Source organism: Phacochoerus africanus, chromosome 8 (assembly GCF_016906955.1).
Source record: "Phacochoerus africanus isolate WHEZ1 chromosome 8, ROS_Pafr_v1, whole genome shotgun sequence".
NCBI lineage: Eukaryota > Metazoa > Chordata > Mammalia > Artiodactyla > Suidae > Phacochoerus > Phacochoerus africanus.
In genome coordinates, this window is record NC_062551.1 from 74,446,178 (window position 1) to 74,473,019 (window position 26,842).

General features: G+C 49.1%; 2 protein-coding genes across 3 annotated transcripts in view; one reads left to right on the plus strand and one right to left on the minus strand.

The window, feature by feature from the left end:
* The window catches only part of DNAJC16 (DnaJ heat shock protein family (Hsp40) member C16), a 35,390-nt gene extending 24,888 nt beyond the window's left edge, over positions 1–10,502 (plus strand). For both annotated transcript variants that reach the window (XM_047792061.1, XM_047792062.1), the window contains 8 exons: positions 3,467–3,597; positions 5,500–5,683; positions 6,864–7,046; positions 7,198–7,274; positions 8,389–8,469; positions 8,566–8,664; positions 9,211–9,381; positions 9,873–10,502. In XM_047792061.1, coding sequence (XP_047648017.1) covers positions 3,467–3,597; positions 5,500–5,683; positions 6,864–7,046; positions 7,198–7,274; positions 8,389–8,469; positions 8,566–8,664; positions 9,211–9,381; positions 9,873–10,272 — 1,326 coding nt within the window. In that variant the 3' untranslated portion in view covers positions 10,273–10,502. The remainder of the gene's footprint in view (positions 1–3,466; positions 3,598–5,499; positions 5,684–6,863; positions 7,047–7,197; positions 7,275–8,388; positions 8,470–8,565; positions 8,665–9,210; positions 9,382–9,872) is intronic.
* A 5,962-nt stretch (positions 10,503–16,464) lies between these two features.
* On the minus strand, positions 16,465–26,213 carry AGMAT (agmatinase). The gene is made up of 7 exons (XM_047793423.1): positions 25,750–26,213; positions 23,107–23,309; positions 21,448–21,496; positions 20,201–20,396; positions 18,582–18,761; positions 17,393–17,477; positions 16,465–16,656 (listed from the first exon to the last, which is right to left on the minus strand). Exons 1-7 carry the CDS (start codon positions 26,046–26,048, stop codon positions 16,583–16,585), a joined length of 1,086 nt encoding a protein of 361 aa, XP_047649379.1. The 5' UTR covers positions 26,049–26,213; the 3' UTR covers positions 16,465–16,582.
* Positions 26,214–26,842: the final 629 nt, after the last annotated feature.

Below are 26,842 nucleotides of genomic sequence, written 5' to 3' on the forward strand. Positions count from 1 at the left end.
TGGCCCAAGAAGTTCCACATGCCATAGGCACACCAGATAAATAAATAAATAAATAAACTGGCAATTCAAGAATACTTGAGGAATTCCCGTCGTGGTGCAGTGGTTAATGAATCCGACTAGGAACCATGAGGTTTCGGGTTCAGTCCCTGCCCTTGCTCAGTGGGTTAACGATCCGGCGTTGCCGTGAGCTGTGGTTGCAGACACGGCTCAGATCCCACGTTGCTGTGGCTCTGGCGTAGGCCGGCGGCTACAGCTCCGATTGGACCCCTAGCCTGGGAACCTCCATATGCCGAGGGAGTGGCCCAAGAAATAGCAAAAAAAAGACAATAAATAAATAAATAAATAAATAAAAGAATACTTGATAATAGGGCTAATTTTCAGAACATAATGTTAAAAAGTAAGGATATAGAATCGTGTATGCAGTTTATACACTCGTCTTAATTTTGTAACGTGTACAAATAGAAAACTAGAAATAAATGCATCAAAACATCAGTGGTTATCTCTTGATGGCTAAATTATATATTATTTCAATATTTGGGTTTTCAAAAATTTCTGTAACGAACTTTTTTTTTTTTTCTTTTTAGAACCACACCCACAGAATATGGAGGTGGTTCCCAGGCTAGGCGTCAGAGCTGTGCCGTTCTTCACCACAGCTACAGCAATGCCAGATCTGAGCTGCGTCTGCAACCTACACCACAGCTCATGGCAGTGCCATATCCTTAACGCGCTGAGCGAGACCAGGGATCGAACCTGCGTCCTCATAGATACTGGTCAGATTTGTTTCCGATGAGCTATGATGGGAACTCCTATAATGAACATTTTTGAATATTTTTGATGTTATTTTTTAAAAAACAACAAGGATGCTTTGATACTTTCTCTTATAGGCGGCTAAAATGAGAAGATAAATTCTGCAAAATCCTTTATTCTGTTCATTCACCAAATTCATTGCCTGCCTGCTGAGCACTAAATACAAAACAGCTTTGACATCCGGAGTATTTGACTCACAGTCAGGGCGGGAGAAAGGCTGGCAGGCAGTTGTCACCTAGTGCAGTAGCTGTCTCCTTGGATGTAGGGTAAGCTCTGGGTGCCACGTGAACGTAGAAGGGTTCCTGAGACTGACTAAGGCAAGGACGGTGTGTGTAGCAGAACCAGACAGGGAAAGAGGATAGGAAGGAAGGAAGCAGGTTTAAGAAGAAGGTAATGAGTTCAGTTGAGGCATGTGACTTAGAACGACCTCGAGGAAAGCTCCGGGGACGTGGCCCTTAGGCAGGGGTTCGGGGTCTTAGGAAAGCTGAAGGATCTGGGCTGGACAACTGTGGGTCATCAGTGAATGGTTAGAGGCATCGTATGTAACGCAAGGAGAGAAGGGAGCCCAAGACAAAGCACTTGACAGTTTACCAGCAAATAAAAAGAGGGGTGCCTGATAGCAACTAAGAAGGAGCCGAGAGGTGTTCCCATCATGGCGCAGAGGAAATGAATCCGACTAGGATCCATGAGGTTGCGGGTTGGATCCCTGGCCTCCCTCAGTGGGTTAAGGATCTGGCGTTGCCGTGAGCTATGGTGTAGGTCGCAGATGTGGCTCGGATCCTGCATTGCTGCAGCTCTGGGTGTAGGCCGGCTGCTACAGCTCCAATTCGACTCCTAGGCCAGGAACCTCCACATGCCACAGGTGCGGCCCTGAAAAAAAAAGGAGCCGAGAGACAGGAAGCAAACAAAGGCCAGTTGTGGAAGAGGAAAGACGATCATCCCTGTCCAAAAGTGATCTGTGGAGATTTCCTAAATTGCTTTTTAGTGATGGCTTGTACTCTGGAGAGTTGTTATTTATTTATCCCCTGGGGAAAATTGTATATCAAATACAGTAACAAAATTACTGGTAAATGGATGCTTTACAAGCTTGAATGAAGATAAAATTCATAAATATAAAAATGAATTCTGAGCGTAAACCAAGTCCTCCCAGTGGCGAGGGACTTAGTGTAACGCCCGTGGTTTCTAGTTCATGTGTTTTCATTTGCTGTACAGTGTTTATGGCCACATGATAATATGTTTATTCATTCTTCCCTTAAGGGACATTTCGGGGCTTTAGGACCAGTGGTGCCATGGACATCACATGTATCCCATTGTACCCAGTCACAAATTTCTCTTTTTTCGGCCACGCCTGCAGCATATGGAAGTTCCCAGGCCAGAGTTCGAACCCATGTCCCAGCAGCACCAATGTGTCTATTCAGCGCCATAAGGGAACTCCCCCGAGTTTCTGTAGGACAGAGGTTTTCAGAATGTGGTTCATAAACCCTCTACTTTATCTGTATCCCGAAGTTTTGATAAATAGTATCTTCATGAGTCACTTCAAATTCAAAATATTTTGTTACAGCTGATAAAACGTTTCTCAGCTCAATAAGTTATTCAGTTTCTTAATTTCTAAACATAAGGGGATTTTCTGGTTTACACCTCATATTGATTTCTAGATTAATTATGGTCAGAGAACTTGTTATATATGTATGTATAATTTCACTCCTTTGAAACATATGAAAGTTAGTAATAAGAAAGTAGTTATCATATAATTTTGTAGTCTGCCTTTTATACTTAGTAACATTGTTACTTTGGAGTTGTTTTGTTTTGCTTCTAGGGTTGCACCCGAGGCATATGGAAGTTCCTAGGCTAGGGATGGAATCAGAGCTACAGCTGCCCGCCACGGCCACAGCCAGGCAGTATCCAAGCCACGTCTGCGGCCTGCACCACAGCTCACAACAACACTGGGTCCTTAACCCACTGAGCAAGGCCAGGGATTGAACTCGTATCCTCATGGATACTAGTCGGGTTTGTTTCCACTGGACCACAATAGGAACACCTGGAGTTTACTTTTAATTATTCAGTTTGCTACAAATCTTGAATGGAAGTAAATTTGTGTAAAAATTAACAATTATTGGGAGTTCCCGTCGTGGCGCAGTGGATAACGAATCCGACTAGGAACCATGAGGTTGCGGGTTCGGTCCCTGCCCTTGCTCAGTGGGTTAACGATCCGGCGTTGCCGTGAGCTGTGGTGTAGGTTGCAGATGCGGCTCGGATCCCGCGTTGCTGTGGCTCTGGCGTAGGCTGGTGGCCACAGCTCCGATTAGACCCCTAGCCTGGGAACCTCCATATGCCGCAGGAGCGGCCCAAGAAATAGCAAAAAAAAAAAAAAAAATTAACAATTATTGACTCTTTAAATCTGCCAGCATAAAAAAGTATACAAAAATTCTCCTATGGAACGGGCACTTGATTTTTTTCTTTGACCAGAAACAGCTGCATTCTTGCTTTTAGCCTATATTGTTGAAATAGATCACCCATGCTTATTTGCTCAGACAAGTCTGACTTACTTGGTTGTATTACTGTAGCCAGGGTCAGCCACCTTTTTATTAAGGTCTAAGTAAAGCCCTTTTTTCAATGAGAATACTGAGTAAGAGTCAACTGTCTCCTGGTTTTTCTCCAGGCCCGAGGTGTGAAGAAACAGGTCATTGACGACTTTATCTCCCAAAACAAGTATCTGTTGGCAGCCAGGCTCACCAGCCAGAAGGTGTTCCACGAACTCTGCCCTGTGAAGCGGTCTCACCGGCAGAGGAAGTAAGGACTGAAGGCTTTGCCCTGCTTGTCATTGCAGCCGAGAGGCAGGTCGCCCTTTACTGCAAGGCAACTTGAAGAGTTTACTCTTCAAGCCACAGATGTCAGTGAACCACTATGATGGTAGTGGGCAGATCAGCCCGGGGGCCAGGTTATTGGGTGTCCCAGAGAAGATCCCCTATGACGTAACCCTTTAGCTGAGCCCTGAAGGATGAGTAGATTTTGCCAGGGGTCAGGGAGAGCCCGAGTCGCTCATGGAGTGAGTATCACTGTTCCTGCCAGTGTGTTCCACCCAGGGTGAGCCTTTGGAGGCCTCGGAGAAGAGCCAGGCTAATGACGAAACAGCAGCGGAGTGAGGACCCTGAGAAAATGGTAAAATCAGTAGCCGGGAAAGGCAAGGCTGAGGCATCCTCGTTCATACAGAGTCTCTTAAAAAGTCTGGAAATCCAGGGGAAGTGCGTTACCTCTTTCAGGTTAATGCATCAGTGCCTTTAAATTTAGGGTGATTTCATCTGTGAAAGGTGCCTGCCTGATATGAAAGGAAAACATTTTGATCACATTATTTGAAAGTAGTTGGGGGTGGGGGGAGTTCTCTGGTGGCCTTATGGGTTAGGGATCCAGCATTGTCATTGTAGTGGTTCGGGTCACTGCTGTGGCAAAGGTTAGATCCCTGACCCAAGACATGTTGCATGCCATGGGCACAGCCAAAAAGAAGAAAAACTAAAATATTGTTTAAAATAAGAAAATTTCCCTGTGTTTTCAGAGTTTTCAGATTCCTTTGTAGACTAAGAGAAAAAAGGCTTTGATTAAATATAAAGCAACTGATCCCCGGACCTTTTTTTTTTTTCAATGGCCACACCTAAAGCATTTGGAAGTTCCCAGGCCAGGAGCCAAACCCTCTGCACAGCAGCGACCCAAGCTGCTGCAGTGACAGCCGTGGATCCTTCATCAGCTGAGCCACAAGAGAACACCCAGTCCTAAAGCCTTAAGGGTTGTTATGTACACAGCTTTCAAAAAAGATCCCCCATCCATGCATTTGTCACCTTTGTTACCACTGCCACCCTAGCCAGGCCACGGCCCCCTCTCGTCAGGTCCACCACGTTAGCCTTCTGAGCGCCTCTGCTCCCACTCCACTCTCACCCCCTCAGCGGTTCCCCAGCAGCCAGTGATTCCCCTGAAGCTGTGAGTTGGGTCAGGCCCCTCTCCATCGCTGGCCTTTGCGCCTGTGGCGCTCCCTGCCTGGAATGCTCTGACCCCACTTCCTCCTGTGGCATCGCGTTCAGGTTTTGCTCGAGCGTCACCCTCCCAGGTGACGTTTACCTGATTGGATGGAGCATGACTCCCAGCCCACTCTGGACTCTCTCCTTTTTTTTTTTTTTTTCATGACCCTTGTCCCCACTTGCCATGATTTATCTATTTGTGGTCTGCCTCTGCCATGAGAATGTAAGCTCCACGAGGGCAGGAACGTTGTCCCCCTTACCTGGTATATAGTGAGTGCTCGGTGGTGCAGGGAGAACGCGTGCTTGCGTGAGGAACTGTACGAACTTTCCATTGGAACCACTGCAGAGGAAGCCGTGCAGAGTGGGGCCCAGTGGCCCGGGTCAGAGACAGGCTCAGCCAGCCCTTCCTGCGGTGGAAGAACTAGGACAGATGCCTCTGAAAAGGTCTTCTGCATCAGGGCTTCAGTGACTGTCGCCTCCAAAGACATTTCTATTGTGGAAAGTGGCTGGGAGAATGCATCACAGTCTAGAAAGAGGCAGGTCTTTGGAGCTCTTCTCTCACCAGAGACACCCCAGCACCTTTCACACTGAAATGTTTCATTCGCTCGGTCACCTTCCCTTGCCAGCACGGGTTCTCGCCGTGGCCTTGGGGTGAGTTACAAGGTCTTCTCTTGTTGACGTGCAGGTACTGTGTGGTTTTACTGACCGCCGAGGCTACCAAGCTGAGTCAGCCCTTCGAGGCCTTCCTGTCCTTTGCCCTCGCAAACACGCAGGACACAGTGAGGTTTGTGCACGTCTACAGCAATCGGCAGCAGGAGTTTGCCGACACCCTGCTACCAGACAGCGACGCGTTTCGAGGAAAATCAGCGGTGAGTCTTGGGTTTTCACCCCATCTGAGCTCTTCACAAGCACAGGGCACTCAATTCTGTGTCCTCCTCCTCAGGAGCTTTGAACATAGATTCCAGGAAATCCAGAAATCTCTGAAGCCTGTTTGGAGAGCACCCTTTTTTTTTTTGTTTTGGATGGGGTTTTTTGGCTGCACCTGCAGCACACAGAAGTTCCCAGGCCCAGAATCAAACAGGCACCAAAGCAGTGACCTGAGCCACAGCAGTGATGACACCAGATCCTTAACTTCTAGGCCACCAGGGGACTTCGTTGCAACTACTCTTTTTTTTTTCTTTTTGCCTTTTCTAGGGCCGCTTCCTGCAGCATATGGAGGTTCCCAGGCTAGGAGTCTAATCGGAGCTGTAGCCACCAGCCTATACCAGGGTCACAGCAACTCAGGATCCGAGCCACATCTGCAACCTACACCAGAGCTCACAGCAACGCCAGATCCTTAACCCACTGAGCAAGGCCAGGGATCGAACCCGCAACCTCATGGTTCATTAGTCAGATACGTTAACCACTGCGCCATGACGGGAACTCCCGAAACCACTCTCAAACTAGTCTTTTACCCTGGTGACCTCATCTCCTAGATAGCCTTGGACCTTCACAAAAAACATCTTTCCTCTGGGTAAAGAAAAGAGCATCAGTTTCCTTTTCACTGGTGTCCTTAAGCTACCAGTAATAGTTTCCCTCCTGTACTTCTGCCTCTTTGACTTCATCCTGATTGATCTCACCTGCCATGGAGGTTCCCAGGCTAGGGGTCGAATGGGAGCTCAGCTGCCAGCCTACACCACAGCCACAGCCACTTGGGATCCGAGCCACATCTGCGACCTACACCACAGCTCACGGCAACACCAGATCCTCAACCTACTGATGGAGACCAGGGATCGAACCCACATCCTCTTGGATACTAGTCGGATCCATTTCCACTGTGCCACAATAGCAACTCCCAGAACTTTTAACAAAAACTTTTAAACGTCATCGTAAAGTTAATTGTTTTGTCAGAGAAGTTTCACTCTCTTGCAGACACTGGGTGCTCGCCCACATCTGTCCTTGAGCTTATTGCCAACTTCACTAGACTCTTTTTGGCATCCTCCCTGAAAAAAACAACAGCTTACCATTCTTTCGCGAACTCTAATGGTTTTTCCTCTCTTTTCCTCCCAGGTGTCTATTTTAGAAAGGCGCAACACAGCAGGGAGGGTAGTATATAAAACCCTGGAGGATCCATGGACCGGGAGCGAGAGTGATAAGTTCATCCTTTTGGGTTATCTTGACCAGCTGCGCAAAGACCCAGCTCTTCTGTCTTCGGAAGCTGTGCTCCCCGACCTGACCGATGAACTTGCCCCCGTAAGCATGTGGCCCGGAACAGCAGGCACCAGGCAGGGCTCCTCAGCCCCCAGAGCCCAAGCAGGGGTTCCGCCACCAGGGCCGTGTTGGGGACGGGGACCTCTCCCTCCAGGGTCCAGCCTTGACCGCCATCCATTTTCCTCCTCAACAGATTTTTCTCCTTCGGTGGCTCTACTCTGCTTCTGACTACATCTCAGACTGCTGGGACAGCATCTTCCACAACAACTGGTACGAGTGCTGCCAGGTTCAACTGCCTTTTCTCTGTCACTGCCAGGACCGCTGTTTTTCTTTGGGAGAGTCCTTTCTTCTTTGACTCGAGCGTAGATTCCATCGAGGCAAAGGAAAGAGGGCTCACGTACTTCCAACAACTGTTCCCCTTTTTCTTTCTTTCAGTAACTTCCCGTTTTTTATATGATGAGTTAATACGGGAAGGGAGGGGCCTACCACTCCCACCCCGTTAAGACCATGAGCTCCCGAAATACAACCATGTCTCCCGAGTGTTTGTGCTTCCTGGCCCCCAGCACAGCTCCTGAAAAACAGTAGGCCTTTGATGGGTGTCCGTGGGTGAATATGAATTCAGAGCATCAGTCCTAGGGAAGGCCTTGAGAGGTCCACTTCCCCTCCCTACTCCACCCCCTCTGGGCCACATCTGAATTATCCTGGCCAGAAAATAAATGAATAAAAGGAAAGAACATAATTCCACAAACTTTGTCAACTGATACTACCCTTAACTTCGGAACATTCCTCCATGTTCACAGCTTAAATCCTTTGTTCCCCTTCTTAGTGTTTCCTTCTGCAGAATTCAGCACAGACTATTGTACTGAGACACAAAACAAACTTTTTTAATACATTATTTGTGAATTAGAACAATGAGGGAAAAAAATCTCTGCTTTCACCCACCACCCCAGAAAACCTCTTTTGTATGAAATTAGAAAGTGTTTATTGATACGAAAGCTTTTTGGGTTTTTTGGTTTGTTTTAAGGGCTCAGGCTGCAGCATATGGAAGTTCCCAGGCTAGGGGTCAAATTGGAGCTGCAGTTGCTGGCCTACACCACAGCTGCAGCAACTCGGGATCTGAGCTGCATCTGTGACCTGCACCACAGCCCATGGCAATGCCGGATCCTTAACCCACTGAGCAAGGCCAGGGACCAAACCTGCATCCTCATGGATACTAGTTGGGTTTGTTACTGCTGAGCCACAATGGGAACTCCTTGGAAGCTTTTTTGTTTGGGGTTGGTTAGAGGGGTTTTTTTTTGAGCCAGAGAGAAGAAACCTAAAACCATTCATTGACATGTCACAGCTACCCTGTAGAGCTGACCAGAGCTTGTGAACTTCCTTCTAGGCGGGAAATGATGCCCCTTCTGTCCCTGGTCTTCTCCGCGCTCTTCATCCTCTTTGGCACCGTCATCATCCAGGCCTTCAGGTAAGAGCCTCTGTGTGGCTCCTGAGGGCCTCGTCTGAAGGGTGCGCCCCAACCTCCTCGGGTGCTTTTCTGTAAAACTCCTTTTTCTCACTTTAGTGACTCGAACGATGAGCGAGAGTCAAACCCTCCAGATAAAGAGGAAGCCCACGCTAAGACAGGGAAGACGGAGCCCAGCTTCACCAAGGAACCCAGCAGGTTGCTATAACCAGACGCCAGGCCCCTCCCCCTCGGCACAGACCAGCAGGCCAAGCAGCGTCCAGGGTCCAGTCATCCGGGTGCTCTGGTTCCCCTCCTTGCGTGAGAGGCGGGTTTAGGGACGTCTAGTCAGACGATGAGCCTTGACTGAGGCCATCTGGGCGTTTGGACCTGGGCTGGGTGTCTCCTCAGTATCCTCAGATTCTCAGTCTCAGACTGAAGATCGACGGCAGGAAGCGTGGAAGCAGGTCAGGGAGATGCTAGATGAGCCTAAGCAGAGACCCGTGCGTCACCATAACCGTGTGGACAGCCTTCCTGCTGTCCTCAAGCTGCTCCCACACCGACGGATGGCAGCACCGCCCTGCTCTTTGCAGGCCCAGGGTGACTGAATTGGGGCCGCTCCCATCCCGCCCATGCGACAGGCTCAGGAGTATCAAATAACCAGCCTAGCCCAGTTAGAACACCGCGTTTTCTTCTGCCGTTCCCTCTGAAAGTAATGCGTCCCCTTATCCTGCAAGATCCTAATTCCTTCCTCTTGCTCCACAGCAAGATTCCTAAAAAAGGCTTTGTGGAGGTAACAGAGCTCACGGACGTCACGTACACCAGCAACTTGGTGCGCCTGCGGCCGGGCCACATGAACGTGGTCCTCATCCTGTCCAGCTCCACCAAGACCAGCCTGCTGCAGAAATTCGCCTTGGAGGTCTACACGTTCACTGGGTGAGCTCGCCGTGCCCGGGGGGGCGGAGGGGAGGAGGAGGAGACAGGAGGGACATGTCCGCTTCGTCTGTGGGGGCCTTCTCCACGCAGCGAGATGTTGGCTGTGCCCTTTCCAGGCCAGACATCTAAGCCGACACGCAGGGACCTTTCTTCCCCTTGGCTGTTGGTTCTGAACGGAAGAGCCTGAACTCAGTCTGCTTCCGAGCCCTTTCAGGAAACTCTTCTCTAGCTCGTGTGTGTTTTCCCAAACTCCCAGACACAGGGAGTGACATGAGTGACACCCGGCAAGGGTCAGGGAAATGGATGAGTGGCCGTCGCCGCGGTTGTAGAAGTCCTTGGGCTCCCGCAGAAATCCTTCATTTTTTTCTGTACTCGGGCCCCGTCCATCCAAAGCCTTCTCCTATCCTTGGAAACGTGATTGAGGAACTTAGGCTCCCTGTGATTAAATGTGTCGGGAAAGGCCCTAAATCCTCCTTCTGCCCTTCCTACAGGAGCAGCTGCCTACACTTTTCCTTCCTGAGTCTAGACAAACACAGAGAATGGCTAGAGTACTTATTAGAATTTGCTCAAGACGCGGCCCCGATCCCAAACCAGTACGACAAGCATTTCATGGAACGTGACTACACTGGCTACGTGCTGGCTCTGAATGGCCACAAGAAATACTTCTGCCTCTTCAAGCCCCAAAAGACAGTCGAAGAGGAGGAGGCCATGGGGTCGTGCAGCGACCTTGACGCCTCCCTCCATCTGGGTGAATCTCGAGGGAAATCTTCCAGTGGCCTTGGATCCAAGCCCATCAAAGGAAAACTGAGCAAATTGTCCTTATGGATGGAACGGCTGCTGGAAGGCTCCTTACAGAGGTTTTATATCCCATCGTGGCCTGACCTAGACTGAGAGGACCTCGCAGAGAGACTCGAACTCTTCCAACTTTTTAAACAGGCCTCTGTGAACAGGTATTTGCAGGACTCAAACGATCACAACTGACAGAGTATAGATTTTAGATTATTCTTCCAGAACAATGGCTAGAAGAATCTCTCCTTTGTCCTCTTCTGACCGAGGAGTGAAAACACCCCTCGTTGAATTCCCTAGATCAAAATATCTTCCTTTGGGTTTTTCTTTCCCCATTTGAATGCCGCACTTCTTTAAAATAGACTGCTCTTTCCCTCTCCTCTGTGGTCCCCGCCACATGCTCCCCGCCATCCCCCGCATCCTGTCTCCATGCTGTGGGAGAAGCACAGGGCTCAGCCCTGCCACAGAACCTGGAGGGAACCTAGAGAGCCTGGTGTGCCGGTCAGGTCATTTGTCCCCTCCCTCCACCCCCCGCCACCACCTGGCCGCCTCGGTCCCTCTGCCACGGTGCATGCTGTAACAGCAGAACTCCACACAGCAGCTTCCGGACCCTGCGTCTTGAAAGAGGCCTGGTTCCAAGCAATCAGACATTCATGGTGTTTCTGGTAGTAAATGGCCACACGTCCTTTTGGGGGGCATCTCCCTCCAGTAGCTTGTCAGCCACGGTTTTCAGAGGGTAGGGATGAGCGGCAGTTCTCCACCTAAGTTTGCTTTTCTTCCCAAGATGAGAGAAGGGAGGGCTGGGCAACGCCTGAAGCGCTGCCTTGGTGAGCGTCCTGTCCGCCGCCTCCCGAGCACTCAGTGTCCCGGGGAGGGAGGGGTTCCACCAGGGAGGGCTCCGCACAGGGAGAAGTACTGTAATGACCTCGAGCCATTCTCATGTATGTTTGCAGATGCCTTTCTCCTCTGTCAGTTTTAGGGGATGGATATCAGGAGCCATAACCCATAGTCTTGTTCTCTGAACCTAGAGATCAGCTGCTCTAAAGCCAGTAGATGTTAAACCGAAGACACATTATTCCTGCCATGAGTCCGGCTCACGGAACCTCTTCCCTCCAGGGATGTCTCTTTAGTAAAATACCAGACATGTCTTTGTATCATGGAACTTAAAATTTCTCAGCAGGTGTATTTTGAACACTGTTACCCCCAAAGTGCTGTATCTTGAAGTCCTCTTTTGTGACAAAAGAACCAAGGCACATTCTAGACTCCTTTTTGCTCACTTCGAGCTTCTGGCCTATGTTTTGATGTCTCATTGTAATTGTTTTCACTTTTTTTTTTTTTTTTTTTTTTTGTCTTTTCAGGCCCACACCAGCAACATAAGGAAGCTCCCAGGCTAGGGGTTGAATCGGAGCTGAGCTGCTGGCCTATGCCACTGCAACGCCGGATCCTTAACCTGCTCAGTGAAGCCAGGGATCGACCCTGCATCCTCCTGCATACTGGTCAGGTTTGTTAACCGCTGAGCCACAGCAGGAACTCCTTAATTGTTTTCATAGCAACTGCTTGACCAGTAACAGGGTCAGACTTGTCATCGGGACCCCAGTTCATGGAGCTGCAGTGACCAGTGGACTCCATGCCATTTCATACCAGCCAGTTAGAGAATTGACCTTTTCTTTTTAGAGCAAACTACCAGTGGAATTTGGAAAACCTCAGAGAGTTCAGATGTCAAAACAGATTGCCCTTTTATGAAGTGAAGGGTCAAAATCAGTGATGGGACCAAATAGGTTAGTATTCTCTTTAATCATAATTGCTTTAAACTAAGCCGCTTGGATTGAGCTACAGTAGCAAGTCATAAATTATTTGAGCCCAGAAATTCCTAGTCTTCTATCATGATACAGCTTTATTTTAAAAAATAAAGAAATGTAGTTCCCGTCGTGCCTCAGTGGTTAACGAACCCAGCTAGTATCCATGAGGACTTGGGTTTGGTCCCTGACCTCGCTCAGTGGATTTAAGGATCTGGCATTGCCGTGAGCTATGGTGGAGGTTGCAGACGCAGCTCGGATATGGCGTGGCTGTGGCGTAGGCTGGCAGCTACAGCTCTGATTCGACCCCTGGCTTGGGAACCTCCATATGCCTCAGGCGCAACCCTGAAAAAACAATAAAAACAAAAAAAGAATAAATCACTGCCAGGCTTTATTTTTCCACATGATCCTCTAAAAATGGATGTTTATTTTGATTGTGATAGCTCATGGCACCTGGCCTAGGTAGGATTGGCTCCGTGATGCACCAAACCCTCAGAATTATTTTCTGCATCTTTTGTGGCCAAGTTGCTTATATGAGTAGTATTTTGATTCAGTGGTAGGCTTTTATATTTTTTAATTTCTGGTACTAATGGGATTCCTGACCTTGATTTCTAAAAACCAAAACTCCTCAAGTTTGTTTTTTGTTTTTTTTTGGTTTTTGGTTTTTGTGGTTTTTTGGTATTTTAGGGATGCACCTGTGGTATATGGAGGTTCCCAGGCCAGGGGGTCTAATCGGAGGTGTAGCTGCCGGCCACAGCCACAGCCACAGCAATGCCAGATTCGAGCTGCATCTGCGACCTACACCACAGCTCACGGCAATGCCAGATCCTTAACCCACTGAGCGAGGCCAGGGATTGAACCTGCATCCTGGATACTAGTCAGATTCGTTTCCACTGAGCCAAGACAATGGGAACTCCAGGCAGGATACAGTGCAAATAGCTTTTTTAAATTTTCAATTGATTGATTAATTTTTGCTTTTTAGGGCTGCACGCGTGGCACATAGATGTTCCCAGGTTAGCGGGTGGAATCAGCTACAGCCGTCACTGGCACCGCCAGATCCCCAACCTACTGAGCGAGGCCAGAGATTGAACCCACACCCTCATGGATACTAGTCGGATTTGTTTTGGTTTTGCCACAACTGGAACTCCAGGTTTGTTCATTTTAAAAAATTGTCCCACCATGGTGCGAAGTGGGTTTAGAGCCTGACTGCAGCAGCTCAGATTGCTGCGGAGGTGCAGGTTCAAGCCCCAACCCAGCGAAGTGGGTTAAAGGATCCAGCGTTACTGCAGCTGCACGGGTCACAGTTGTGACTTGGATTCAGTCCCTGGCCCGGGAACTTCCATGTGCCACGAGTGCAGCCATAAAACTTCTATTTTTTAAGTGTATTATTAAAATAAAAGTCACCTTCCATAGCTGCACCTTTCCTTTGTACTAAGAAAGGCAAGTAATAATGGTAAAAACGTCGTTGGCAGATATTTCAGTCTCAAAAGATCCACAGATCTCTTTGGGGACCGGCAGATATGTTCCCCAAGAGGACACTAGGAAGCTTTTGTTTTAAACTGACCTTTATCCTTGACCAGCCAAGCCTTTCCTTCTAAATGTTGTTTCCATGAATTTGTTTACTTTTGTGTTGAATGTATGAGCCACTGCCTTGCAAAGCGAAGGCTACCATTTCTCTTACTCATATGTGTGACCACACAGACCCAATTTTGGCGTGAGGTTAACTTCCTTGTCTTCGAATATCTTGAAACTGATGACATTGATGTTTTTAGAGGTAGGTATTTCTGGTTGATACAGACTCTGCGTCACGGTTAGCAGATGGGGACAAAAACTGGCCTAAAAACAAGGATTCGTGGATACACGAGCCCATTTTAAAAATGTTTTCTTACTGCCCTGGTGTCAGCACAGTTCGTCTACCATAGAGTTCATCAGCTCCAGAGAAGCAGCACTCCAGTGAGCGAGCCTGTCCCGACTTTAGCACCACGGTCTCGCCGCCATCACTGACCATGAAAATCTGGCTGCGGTTTTCAAATAACAGGTTGAGGAGTTCCCGTCGTGGCTCAGTGGTTAACAAATCCGACTAGAAACCATGAGGTTTCGAGTTTGATCCTTGGCCTTGCTCAGTGGGTTAAGGATCCAGCGTTGCCGTGAGCCGTGGTGTAGGTCAGAAACAGAGCTCGGATCCCGCATTGCTGTGGCTCTGGGGTAGGCTGGCGGCTACAGCTCCGATGAGACCCCTAGCCTGGGAACCTCCATATGCCACGGGAGTGGCCCTAGAAAAGACAAAACAAAAACAAATAATAGGTTGATTTCCTCCTCATTCAATACATAAATGTTTTCCTGATATAAAAGAAATGGGATCTGAGTGTGTTTCAAGTGACTTGCATTGTTTGGGAAAAGGGATTAGGAGCAAACACTCAAAATATTTTTTCTAAGCAAAATTCTTGAAAAGCTGATGCACAGCATCTTCACAGATGAAACATTGCTCACATCCAACTACCTGATGTTGTCCCTTGAAAACAAACAGCGTGGCAGCAGCTGAATCTGTCTGTTCAGTTTGTCAAGAAGGATGATCGTACTTTCAAGACTTAAAAGAAGGTGAATATTTTGCACTTTTGATACTCTTAGGAACAAATAACTTATTTGGCAAATGGTGTCTTTTTTATGTTGTTTTTGTTTTGTATCGTGAATAGGCACTGAAGCTGATGTTATTTTGTTTTAAGGATGTTACAGACTGGAAACAGAAATAAACTATTTTAATGTGTGATGATTATGGATAGTTCTTATATCATGAGGTGATGATTTGACCATGGACACATTGTAAACAATTGAATTTACATGTAACTCAATGTATGTTTAAGCTGCAGGTGCAGCTGGAAAAAAGAAAAGAAAAAAAAAAGGTATGTTTAAGATCAGCGCGCAGGGAGTTCCTGTCCTGGCTCGGTGGAAACAAATCCGACTAGGAACCACGAGGTTGTGGGTTCGATCCCTGGCCTCGCTCAGTGGGTTGATCTGGCATTGCCATGAGCTGTAGTTTAGGATGCAGACATGGCTCAGATCCCACGTTGCCGTGGCTGTGGTGTAGGCCGGCAGCCGTAGCTCCGATTTGACCCCTAGCCTGGGAATCTCCATATGCCGCAGGTGTGGCACTAAAAAAAAAAAATTAAGAAGATCAGCATGGCTTAACTGCAGATTTTAGGAACTATTGTCATAGAGGGTGGGTCAGCTTGAAGAGAAGATAATGCAAAACCAAGGAAGTGTCATTAAGAGCTCTTTGGGAGTTCCCTGCTGGCTCAGCAGGTTAAGAATCCAATGTGGTCACTGCAGTGCCTCTCGTTACTGCAGTGATGTGGGTTCTGTCCCTGTCCCTGCAACTTCCACTTGCTGCAGGTGCAGCCAAAAAAAAAAAAAAGAGCTCTTTGGAGGTCAGCCGATCTCAACTGGTTTAGAAGAAATTCATGCATCCTTCTAGGCTTTTGAGTGAGAAGGTTTTTTGGTTGTTGTTGTTTTCTGTTTCGGCTGCAGGTGTGGCCTTATGGAAGTTTCCAGGCCAGGGATCAAATCTGAGCTGCAGCTGCAACCTCTGCTGCAGCTGCAGCAACACTGGATCCCTAACCCTAACCCACTGCACCACAGCAGCAACTCCAGAAGTTTCTTCATTAGGATCTGCATGTTATTTTCTTTCAGACTTTTTTAATGTTCACAGTGATGCTGAAGCCCAGATGCAGCTCTAAGCTACTCAGAGGAGCAGTTTTATATATATATACACATATACATATATATACACATATATATACCTATATACACAATATATACATATACATATATACACACATATATATACATACACACACACACACACACACATATATATTTTTAGAGCTGCACCTGCAGCGGATGGAAGTTCCCAGGCTAGGGATCAAATCAGAGCTACAGGTGCCGGCCACAGCCACAGCCACACCAGATCCAGGTTGCATCCATGACCTACACCACAGCTCACAGCAACGCTGAATCCTTAACCCACTGAGCAAGGCCAGGGATCAAACTCACAACCTCATGGTTCCTAGTCAGATTCATTTCTGCAGTGCCACAGCAGGAACTCCAAGGAGCTGCACCCACGGCATATGGAAGTTCCCAGGCTAGGCCTCAAATCAGAGCTACAGCTGCCAGCCACAGCCACAGCAACATGGAATCCAAGCCACGCCTGCAACCTACACCATAGCTCACGGCAATGCTGGATCCCCAACACACTGTGCGAGGCCAGGGATCAAACCTGCGTGCTCATGGATACTAGTCGGGAGTCGTTTCCGCTGTGTCACAGTGGGAACTCCCCAAATAATCTTAAACTAAATTCTCTATCCCTTTCGCCTTTATCCTCCATCACTGTTCATCAAAGGAAAAATAATCAAAGAAGCACAAGTGCTTTTTTTTTTTTTAAACAAATGCCTTAGAAATAGTAGTTGTTCAGTTCTACTAAAGGCTCTGATTTTATAGCCACCAGTGACTCTTTAACAAAGTTTTATTGGCATAAACTCTCCAGCACACAGACGGCTTGCACATAAATTCTTCTGGAGAATTTGGTGGCTGTGCAATCTGTTTTATCTTGAAAAGCACAAGGTTCAGACGACTGTCACTTTGGGGAGAACACACAGCATCTCAAACAGCAAGTTAGCCGCCAGGAGGGCCGTGTTTCCTACAAAGAAGTGAAACCCAAACATGAACACTGCCCAGACCACTGCCCGGGGCCCCACCTCTCAGGACTCCACCCTCTTCTCTGACTTTCTTTTTCAGAGTCCCACTTTCCCCCTCGCCCCTGTGTGCCCAGCCGCCTGGTGGATGTGCTTTCCCAGGCAGTCTCTCCATCTAGCTTCATTCAGAAACAGTATTTTAAAATTCAGAAGTTTCTGCTTACTCTGAAAACAGCCTTCCCCCAAAGGAGAACCTATAAAATGGTGTATATTGTATTTATTATCTGTCCTCAGAGACAAACAACCCTAACTCTGTAAGCTTTTCTAAATGATAAAGATTATTGGCATGGAATCTGCTTTCAATCTCTCCCCTAAACCAGCTAACTCCTCCACTTTATTAATATTCATTAATATTATTTAGGCCTTGAGAATTTACTTTTCAACGAAACACCTAAGGCAGATGGATCTGTGCCGCCCTGTCACCAAACTGCCGGCTTCTTTCTCCCTCTCCTGCTGACAGTGGGCAAAGCTAATAATCCTTACCAGCCTCCCAGGGGTTTTGTTAGGGTTCATTAGCTCAGGTCTGTATGCTGTGCAATAACAGGTTTATTTCTTCGCTGTAGGACATACTCAGCAGGTTCCTGAGTTATGTAAAAGGACCTGGCAATCTACTCAATTAACTAGATTAATACAAATTAAACTAGCAGCTGCCTACAGAGCACATTTGTCTCCCTTACTCACCAAAAGGATCGTATGGCGGCGAAACTTCCACAAGATCACAACCCACCACGTTCAGGCCTTGACAACCTCGGATGATCTCCAGAGCCTGCCCAAGATCAAGCTTGGGTTGTCCACAGAGGTCATCATCGACAATGGAAAGCAACCAGTAGAAGCCTCCATGGAGTCTCCCAACACAGGCCCACCCTCTGCCTTGAAACTGCTGCTTTTGCTCGATAAACAGTCATTGACCATCAGGCATATACAGGTGGGCTCACTGAGACCATCAAAGCAGTCACTTCGATGCCATGCATTAAGGGCTTCAAGAGAAACAAGCTGAGAATGCAGTATAAACGCATCTAATAGCCCGAAGAGGTGGGGGAAGGTTCCCCGAAGGTGGAGGCTCTTAGCTCAAGGCATTGACTAAGCAGATGAGCAGGGAGGGAGGGCGGCCCAGGCAGAGGGAAAGTCACAGGCAAAGGTGCCAAGATGGAAGAAGGATGGGTAGTTAGACATGGTCGGAAGACAGGATCAGAGGGGCGTGAGGAGGGTAGGAAGAGCATCACTTAGCTTCCACTCTGCGGGTGAAAAGCCGGAAGGAGGAGAAGTGAGGCATGAGGAGTGTTTTAGAAAACTGATGAGAATTGAGACAGGCAGTTACCACCCAGCCTCCCTTCTGAGAGCGCCTAAGATAATTGATTAGGTTCAGGCAGTCTTCATTCATCTACTCCAGTATCTTTTTTTTTCTTTTTCTTTTTCTTGCTCTTTAAGGGCCACACTCACAGCATATGGAGGTTCCCAGGCTAGGGGTCGGATAGGAGCTACAGCTGCCGGCCTACACCACAGCCACAGGGCGCAGTGGTTAACAAATCTGACTAGGAACCATGAGGTTGCGGGTTCCATCCCTGGCCTTGCTCAGTGTGTTGAGGATCCAGCATTGCTATGAGCTGTGGTGTGGGTTGCAGACACGGCTCAGATCCTGCGTTGCTGTGGCTGTGGCATAGGCTGGCGTCTACAGCTCCAATTAGACCCCTAGCCTGGGAACCTCCATATGCCGCAGGAGTGGCCCTAGAAAAGGCAAAAAGACAAAAAATAAAATAAAATAAAATAATAAAATCCCAACCTGATTCCGGAAGACTCAGTTCAAGTCCCAGGAAAGTGAGGAGCTAAGACTCCTCACCCCCAGGAATGGCCACGAGCAGTGCCTTCCTACCTGACTCGGGGTCAGGCCAGCAATTTCGGGTGTCCCCGTCCCTGGGGCATAGGCGGGATCCAAGCTGTCAATATCAAAGCTGATATAAATGGGTTTGCCTCCCATCTGCTGCCTCACTTCCCCCATCAGAGGAACCAGTGACTTCAGCCAGCAGTCTTCAGCCAGGACCACCCGGAAGCCCTGCAAAGGGAGAAATGAAGAGTGGAAGGCAGACATTTGGGCACGGCAGCCTTTACTGGGCATCTCCTATGGGCCTACCCCATGCTCAGCACATGTGCACCTCTATCCCCATGAGGAGGGAGCCTCATCCTCATTTCACCTCATTTCACAGGTGAGAGGGAGGGATGATGACTGCTAAAGAATTGGGAGAATGGAGCTCCCTTGTGGCTCAGTGGGTTAAGGATCCACTGAAACACAACTATGGCCCAGGTTCGATCCCTGTCCTGGAAACTTGCACATGCCACAGGAACCGCGCCCCACCCCCCCAAAGAAGTTGGGAGTAAGTCAAAGCTGACCTATGGAGGTGGGATAAGACAGAATCTTGGCTAGGGCAAGAGTGAGAAACTCTGGATGGCTCATGGTAGCAGCTCCTAAACAGCTGTGTCCAGAAGATTGGCCTTTGCCATGCGTTAAAAGCGAGGAACTTGGCTCTTTCCTGTTGGGGTCTGTCATTTGTGTTTACCTGACTGTCTAGTGGGAGTTTCTTGGTGGCTCAGTGGATTAAGGATTTGGTGTTGTCACTGCTGTGGCTAGGGTTCAGTCCCTAGCCCCAGGAATTTCCACATGCCACAGGCACAACCAAAGAAAGAAAGAAAGAAAGAAAGGAAGAAAGAAAAGAAAGAAAGAGAAGCGGGAGTTCCCACTCAGGCCCAGTGCGTTAAGAATCCAACTGCAGCCTCTCAGGTCACTGTGGAGGCACAGGTTCAATCCCCAGCCTGGCATGGTGGGTTAAAGGATCCAGCAATGCCACAGCTGCAGCACAGGTCACAGCTGTGGCTTGAATGTAATCCCTGGCCCCAGAACTTCTATATGCCTCAGGTGCAGCCATTAAAAAGAAGAAGGAGCTCCCATCGTGGTGCAGTGGTTAACGAATCCGACTAGGAGCCATGAAGTTGTGGGTTCAATCCCTGGCACTGCTCAGTGGGTTAAGGATCTGGCATTGCCGTGAGCTGTGATGCATGTTGGGGATGTGGCTCGGATCCCATGTTGCTGTGGCTCTAGCGTAGGCCGGTGGCTACAGCTCCAATTAGACCCCTAGACTGAGACCCTCCATATGCCACGGGAGCGGCCCTAGAAAAAGGGAAAAAGACCAAAAAAAAAAGAAGAAGAAGAAGGCAGCCACTCATCTTGGATCTGGACCTCCTCACCTCTTTTCCAAGCCAGTGACATCCAAGGGCTTGGCTAGTTTCTGCTTCCCTCCCCAGCAAGAAGCCTCCTCTGCCCCACCCACTAACATCCTTGCTGCTCTCTGCTCCCAGTGATGCAAATTCAGCTTCTCTTCCCCGTTTTTGAACTCAATTAGCAAAGCCCCTTTGAAAGCAGAGCTGCAACTGAGTGAGCAGTGAGATTCAGAAGGCACCCTGGGGGCTGGGGACAGAGGGAGGGTTTCGGTCTGTCACCTGGCTCCGGCTATAGCTGTAGGTGTCCAAGGTCAGGGAAGAGCCCCGGATGCCAATCTGCACGACCCGCTTACAGTCCAAGAGTCCCTCCTCCACGCATCGGCGAAAGGGCGACCCGTGGTAGAGCTTCTCCCCCAGGGCCTTGTCCGCCGTGTCCATGTGCGCGTCCACGTGCACCAGCCCCACGGGGCCGTGCCTGATGACAACAGGGCAGCTCAGAGGCCAAGCCACTCAGTGGGACCCAAGCACAGCCACCCTCCAGGCCCCCAAAACTTGATGATAATTGATAGCCATGGAGGGGGTACCTGGCATCAATTACCAGCCTTGCAACTGGTTTCTGTCTTCCAACCAGTTAGCATCTCAGAAGAACAGTCAGTACAGAGGAGCCAGGCAGAAAAGAGTCATGACTCTCCCCACCTATTACCCAGAATTCTCTTCACTGAGCGACAGAGAGGGCCCGGAAGATGAGCATAAAGGGTGGTGGCTCAGGTGAGCTCAAGGCTCAACTAATCAGCGCCACCATTTCTCCAGCTTTAGTACCAAGACGCTGTTTCCATCCAGCTCTCTCTCCATAGTCTCCACCAACCCTGCCAGCCACCCAAAATAAACAGACAGTCCAGATCAATGCCAAGGCAAACAAAGCTTCAAGAAAAGACTTGTACCCAGCCACCCACCCCCAACCAAGAATGCTTCCCACATGTCTTTCCTATATATGAATTCTGGAGCCGCACCACCTTGGCCCATCTGTCTTTCTCAAACTAATGAACCAAAATTAGTCAATCCCTGGAGAGACTTGCACTACTGGAAAAATCCATCTTCTCATCCTCTGGGAATGGGGCCCTTTCGGGGAAAAGCAGGGCCTCTCCTCAGCAAGCAACACCATTGTGCCTGTTAGTATTTGCATTTGGCCTTTGAAGCAAAACAGAAACTGAAGTTAGCTGGGATTGTGGGATTCACTAGGAGCTCATCTTCCAAAAACAGAGGCAAATGCTGAGCGTGCATACCAGAGCAGATCTAGGGCAAGGGAGGGTAAGAATAAATTGTCTTGGCTTCCAGCCGGTGACTGACAGACACACCTGGAGCTTGACCTTAATTTTGATCCGTAAGAGCAACTCAGTCGGGAACTTCCCATCACCCGCAATAACTCAAGCTAGCAGTGGTCATCGGATGCCATCTAGCAGGAAACCACTCATTCCCCAGCTCCCGGATTTTGAAACTTTGCTTGGGCCCAGTTTTGGGGAACTTACTTTTCTGACATCGCCTGCAATATGGGATATGTGATGGTGTGATCTCCACCTTCGAAGAGGAAAAAAGAAGAAACATGGATGAGATTGGAGGAACATGGATGAGATTCGAGGACCAGCTATCACCTAGAACAATCTTCAATCTGCCCAATTCTGCCACCCCCTTTTTTTTTTTTGGTCTTTTTAGGGCCGCACCAGTGGCATATGGAAGTTCCCAGGCTAAGGGGTCAAATCAAAGCTGAAGCTGCCGGCCTACACCACAGCCACAGCCACGCCAGATCCAAGCCATGTCTGAGACCTACACCACAGCTCATGGCAACGCCAGATGCTTAACCCACTGAGCAAGGCCAGGGATCAAACCTTCGTCCTCACGGATGCTAGTCAGATTCGTTTCCTCTGAGCCACAACAGGAACTCCCACCCTTTCGATTAGACGGAAGAACTATATAACCCCATCTAAAGTAAGATCTTGTTCAGTGGTGGGAAAATGGCCTCTAAGTGTTTGACAGCACATCATTATTTAAAAGAGTTGTTCACATTGTGCTTCAGTGGTAACGAACCAGCTCGTCCTCATGAGGACTCGGGTTCTATCCCTGACCTTGCTCAGTGGGTTGAGGATCCGGGGTGGCCAATGAGCTGTGGTGTAAGTCACACACCTGGTTCGGATCCCACGTTGCTGTGGCTGTGGGGTAGCCCGGCAGCTGCAGCTCTGATTTGACCCCTAGCCTGGGAACCTCCATATGCTGCGGGAGTGGCCCAAGAAATGGCAAAAAGACAAAAAAAATAAAAAATAAAAAAAACTAAAGGGCCACACCCATGGCATATGGAAGTTCCCAGGCTAGGGGTTGAATCAGAGCTGCAGCCGCCGGCCTACCCCACAGCAACTCAGGATCCCAGCCAATTCTGTGACCTACACCACAGTTCATCAGAACACCAGATCCCCAACCCACTGAGCGAGGCCAGGGATCAAACCCACATCCTCATGGATACTAGTTGGGTTTGTTTCCTCTTCGCCACGGCAGGAACTCCCATGATAAATTTTAAAGAAAGGATCAGGGGAGTTCCCGTCGTGGCTGGGTGGTTAACAAACCCAACTAGCATCCATGAGATTGTGGGTTTGATCCCTGGCCTCGCTCAGTGGGTTAAGGGTCCAGCATTGCCGTGAGCTGTGGTGTAGGTCGCAGATGTGGCTTGGATCCTGGCTGGGGTGTAGGCCGGTGGCTACAGCTCTGATTAGACCCCTAGCCTGGGAACCTCCATATGCTGTGGGTGCGGCCCTAAAGAGACAAAAAGACTGAAAAAAAAAAAAAGAAAGAAAGAAAAAAGAATCAGGAGCTGTGCTGTTCTGAGCCAGAGTGAAGCCTGAGGCAAAAAGGGAAAATCAGGGAAATGCGAAGGCGAAGGCTTCGTTTCTGGCCCCTTACATCCCACACCGAGGTGAATGCCTTGCTTGCTTCACCCTGGTCCATCCCTGTCGGTCAGACTAGCCCAGAAATTTAAATATCCTCTTCTCCGAGGTTAAAATAAATGAACTGAAAATGTTCCCTTCCCTACTGTCTCCACATTCGCCGCGCCTCGCCCTGGAGGAGTAACTGCAGTCCATGCTCAGGATAAATAAACACTGAGCTCAGAGAATGGCACTCGCCCTGGCAGGTGCCATTACCCAAGGTCAGAGGGATACAGCCAGCTGCCACGATTTTCTGATAGGCCTCTCGAATGAGGCGGCAGCTGTCCTGAAGGTTGTAAAGGTTGACATTCACATCTCCTAGGTCTGCGACCATGAGGGACTGGAAGGGGAGGGCTCCCGTGCTGGGGTTGGCCGGGCGAAGCAGCACTGATTCTTCCCGGATCCGTCGGGGTCCGTATCTGGAGGAGGAAGAATCATTCTGTGAGCCATGCCTAAAGGTCGAAGTCCTCCCTAGGCCTGGGCTCCCCAGCCTCTGCACTGGGCCTGGATGAAACTTTGGGGAAAGGGGGCATTCTGTTCACTGTAGCAAGTTTAGTGGCATCCCTGGTCTTCACCTACTAGATGCCAGTAGCACCCCTCCCCTCACAATGTTATAAGCAAAACTGCCTCCAGACTCTGGCAAATGTCCCCAGAGACAAAATCAACCCCTACTGAGAACCACTGATCTAAACTACATAGTGAAGAGATTAAAGGCACAGAAGGCCACCCATCACCAGTTTACTAAATGGCCTTAGAGTATTTCTTAATCTCCCTAAGCCTCAATTTCCTAATCTGTTAAAAAATAATGATACTTACCTTACCCTATTGTTTAAGAGTTAAATGAGGTCACCTAGAGTTCCCGTTGTGGTTCAGTGGAAACGAATCTGGCCAGTAACCATGAGGACGCAGGTTCAATCCCTGGCCGTACTCAGAGCGTTAAGGATCCTGCGTTGCCTTGAGCTGTGGTGTAGGTCAAAGACGCGGCTCAGATCCCAAGATGCTGTGGCTCTGGCATAGGCCAGCAGCTATGGCTCCGATTCAACCCCTAACCTAGGAACCTCCATGTGCCATGGGTGCGGCCCTAAAAAAGACCAAAAAATAAATAAGCAAATGAGGTCACCTATGCAAAGCACCTTGAGCTTAGAAGACTTTTTTTTTTTTTTGTCTTTTTGCTATTTCTTGGGCCGCTCCCGCGGCATATGGAAGTTCCCAGGCTAGGGGTCTAATCGGAGCTGCAGCCACCCGCCTATGGCAGAGCCACAGCAACGCGGGATCCGAGCCGCGTCTGCAACCTACACCACAGCTCACGGCAACGCCGTGATCGTTAACCCACTGAGCAAGGGCAGGGACCGAACCTGCAACCTCATGGTTCCTAGTCGGATTCGTTAACCACTGCGCCACGACGGGAACTCCCAGAAGACTTTTAATAAAATGTGGCATTTATAACTCAGACCAGTAGTCAGATGTAATGTTGCTGAGCTGAGTCAGAAATAGCTGATGGGGAGTTCCTGCTGTGGCTCAGTGGTAATGAACCCAACCAGTATCCACGAGGGCATGTGTTCAATCTCTGGCCTCACTCAGTGGGCTAAGGATCCAGTGTTGCTGTGAGCTTCGGTGTAAGTCACAGATCGGCTCAAATCTGGCATTGCTGTGGTTGTGGCTGTGGCAGAGGCTGGCAGCTGCAGCTCTGATTCAACCCCTAACCTGGGAACTTCCATATGCTGAAGGTGCAGCCATCAAAAAAGAAAGAAAAAATGAAGTAGCTGGTGTCGGAGTTCCCATGTGGCTTAGTGGGATAAGGAATTGGAATAAGGATCTGGCATTGTCACTGCAGTGTCTTGTTGCAGTGGTACAGGTTCGATCCCTGGCACCCGGGAACTTCCATGTGGTGAGGGCATGGCAAAAAACAAGAAAAAAGAAAAAGAAGAGAAACATCTGATGTTCAATCATTAGGAAAATCAATTTAACTCTCTCTGACTTGATCTTACAAAAATTGCCTTAATTTGAGCAATTCTTTTGTTTTTTTTGTCTTGTCTTTTCTAGGGCTGCACCTGCAGCATATGGAGGTTTCCAGGCTAGGGGTCTAATCAGAGCTGTAGCCACCGGCCTTCGCCAGAGCCTCAGCAATGCCAGATCCGAGCCACATCTGCAACCTACACCACAGCTCGGCAATGCCAGATCCCTAACCCACTGAGCGAGGCCAGGAGTCAAACCTGAAACCTCGTGGTTCCTAGTCGGATTTGTAAACCACTGAGCCACAATGGGAAATGCTTGAGCAATTCTTGAGTCAGGTTTTGGGAAGAGGCAAAAACCTTCTGTCCTCAATCAAACTTAATGTCCCCTGCTTTGTAAACCTGGGGTACCCCCAGCCACTATCCCAACAAGGCCAGGGAATGGGGCGTGGAGAAGCCTCGGTCCTGGAACCCACTTTCTTTCTTTCTTTTTTTTATGGCCACACCTGCTGCCATATGGAAGTTCCCAGACTAGAGGTGGAATTGGAGCTGCAGCTTCAAATGCAGCAGCCAGCCTACACCGCAGCTGCAGCAACTTGGGACCCCAGAGGCATGAGCGAGGCCAGAGATGGAACCCACATTCTCACAGACACTAACCCTCTGAGCCACAACTGGAACCCCTGAACCCCCTTTCATTACATATAGATGACACACATGGTGAGCTCTGGGGGTTTCTTGATGAGGGAGGTGGGAAAGCAATGGTTTCTCAAAGGTTTAGGGGCACTTTGGAGCCAGGCACCACCTTCCAGTCCAACCTTGGGTGAGCAAAGAGGCCTCTCTGTTAGTTTGGTGGGTGCGTGGCCGCCAGGCTTTCCTGACACACGTCCCCAAGTCCTTCAGGCCTTACCTTGCCCCGGGCCGGTTGGAGGTCCCAATGTCCAGGGGCACCCCTATGAAAGCAGCATCCAGTCCCTCGGGGGAGGCCTGCACGGGCAGCCGCATCATGGAACAGATGCCCACTGACCGGGCCACGAAATCAGCTTTGGGAGGCTGGTTCCGGGGAGTGTCGGAGGCTTGGCGGCTCGGGCTGAGGCCTGGGTTGCCAAGCCCTGTAGCAGGACTCGCTGGGTGCAGGGGAAGCAGCCCCCGCACGCCCACGCCGGCCCTTAGGCCTCGGGCACAGCCAGAAACCAGCAGCTGCAGCATCCTGCCCCCGTGCCGGCCCTGCTGTTCCCCACCGTAGCCCAGGAGAGTGTGCCAGCTCCCGGGCCACCCAGGGTTCAAAGGGCAGAGTTGCCCTGAGGATCTCAGGCAGGGGGGAGGGGCCCCAGGGACTGGGCTGCTCTCCCCCCTGCACCCTTTTCTGGACTTCAGCCTCTAGCTCCTTTGGTAAATAAAGCCCAGGCTCACCACTCACCTCCACCCGCACTGCCCCAGGTGTGTCTGTGCCTCCCTCCCCCCAAAGCCAGGCCTTTATCAGTTTATTCTCCTAGGGTTTTGTTTTTTTGGTTTTTTTTTTGGCTATTTAAACATTTTCTTAAATTTTTTTATCAAAGTATAGTTGATTTACAATGTTGTACTGATTTCTACTGTACATCAGAATGACTCAGTCATATACACATATACATCCTTTTTAAAAATATTCCTTTCCAGAGTTCCCGTCATGGCACAGTGAAAAGGAAAGTGACTAGGAACTATGAGGTTTTGGGTTTGATCCCTGGCCTCACTCACTTGCTCAGTGGGTTAAGGATCTCTCGTTGCTGTGAGATGTGGTGTAGGTCACAGACACAGCTCAGATCTGGCATTGCTGTGGCTGTGACTTGGGCCAGTGGCTGTAGTTCTGATTAGGCCCCTAGCCTGGGAAACTCCATATGCCATGCGGCCATAAAAAGAAAAAAAAAAAAAAGAATCCTTTCCATTATGGGTTATCCAAAGACCTTGGATATAGTTCCCTCTGCTATATAATAAGACCTCACTCTCTATCCGTTTGGCAACCACAG

Excerpts from the sequence above, each read along its gene's own strand:
- AGMAT (XM_047793423.1), bottom strand. The coding sequence starts at position 26,048 with ATGCTGCAGCTGCTGGTTTCTGGCTGTGCCCGAGGCCTAAGGGCCGGC. Across the intron at positions 20,397-21,447 it reads TTGCAGGCGATGTCAGAAAA|GCACGGCCCCGTGGGGCTGG; the intron begins GTAAGTTCCCCA and ends TGTTGTCATCAG. Across the intron at positions 16,657-17,392 it reads GCCGCCATACGATCCTTTTG|GAAACACGGCCCTCCTGGCG; the intron begins GTGAGTAAGGGA and ends ACTTCTTTGTAG.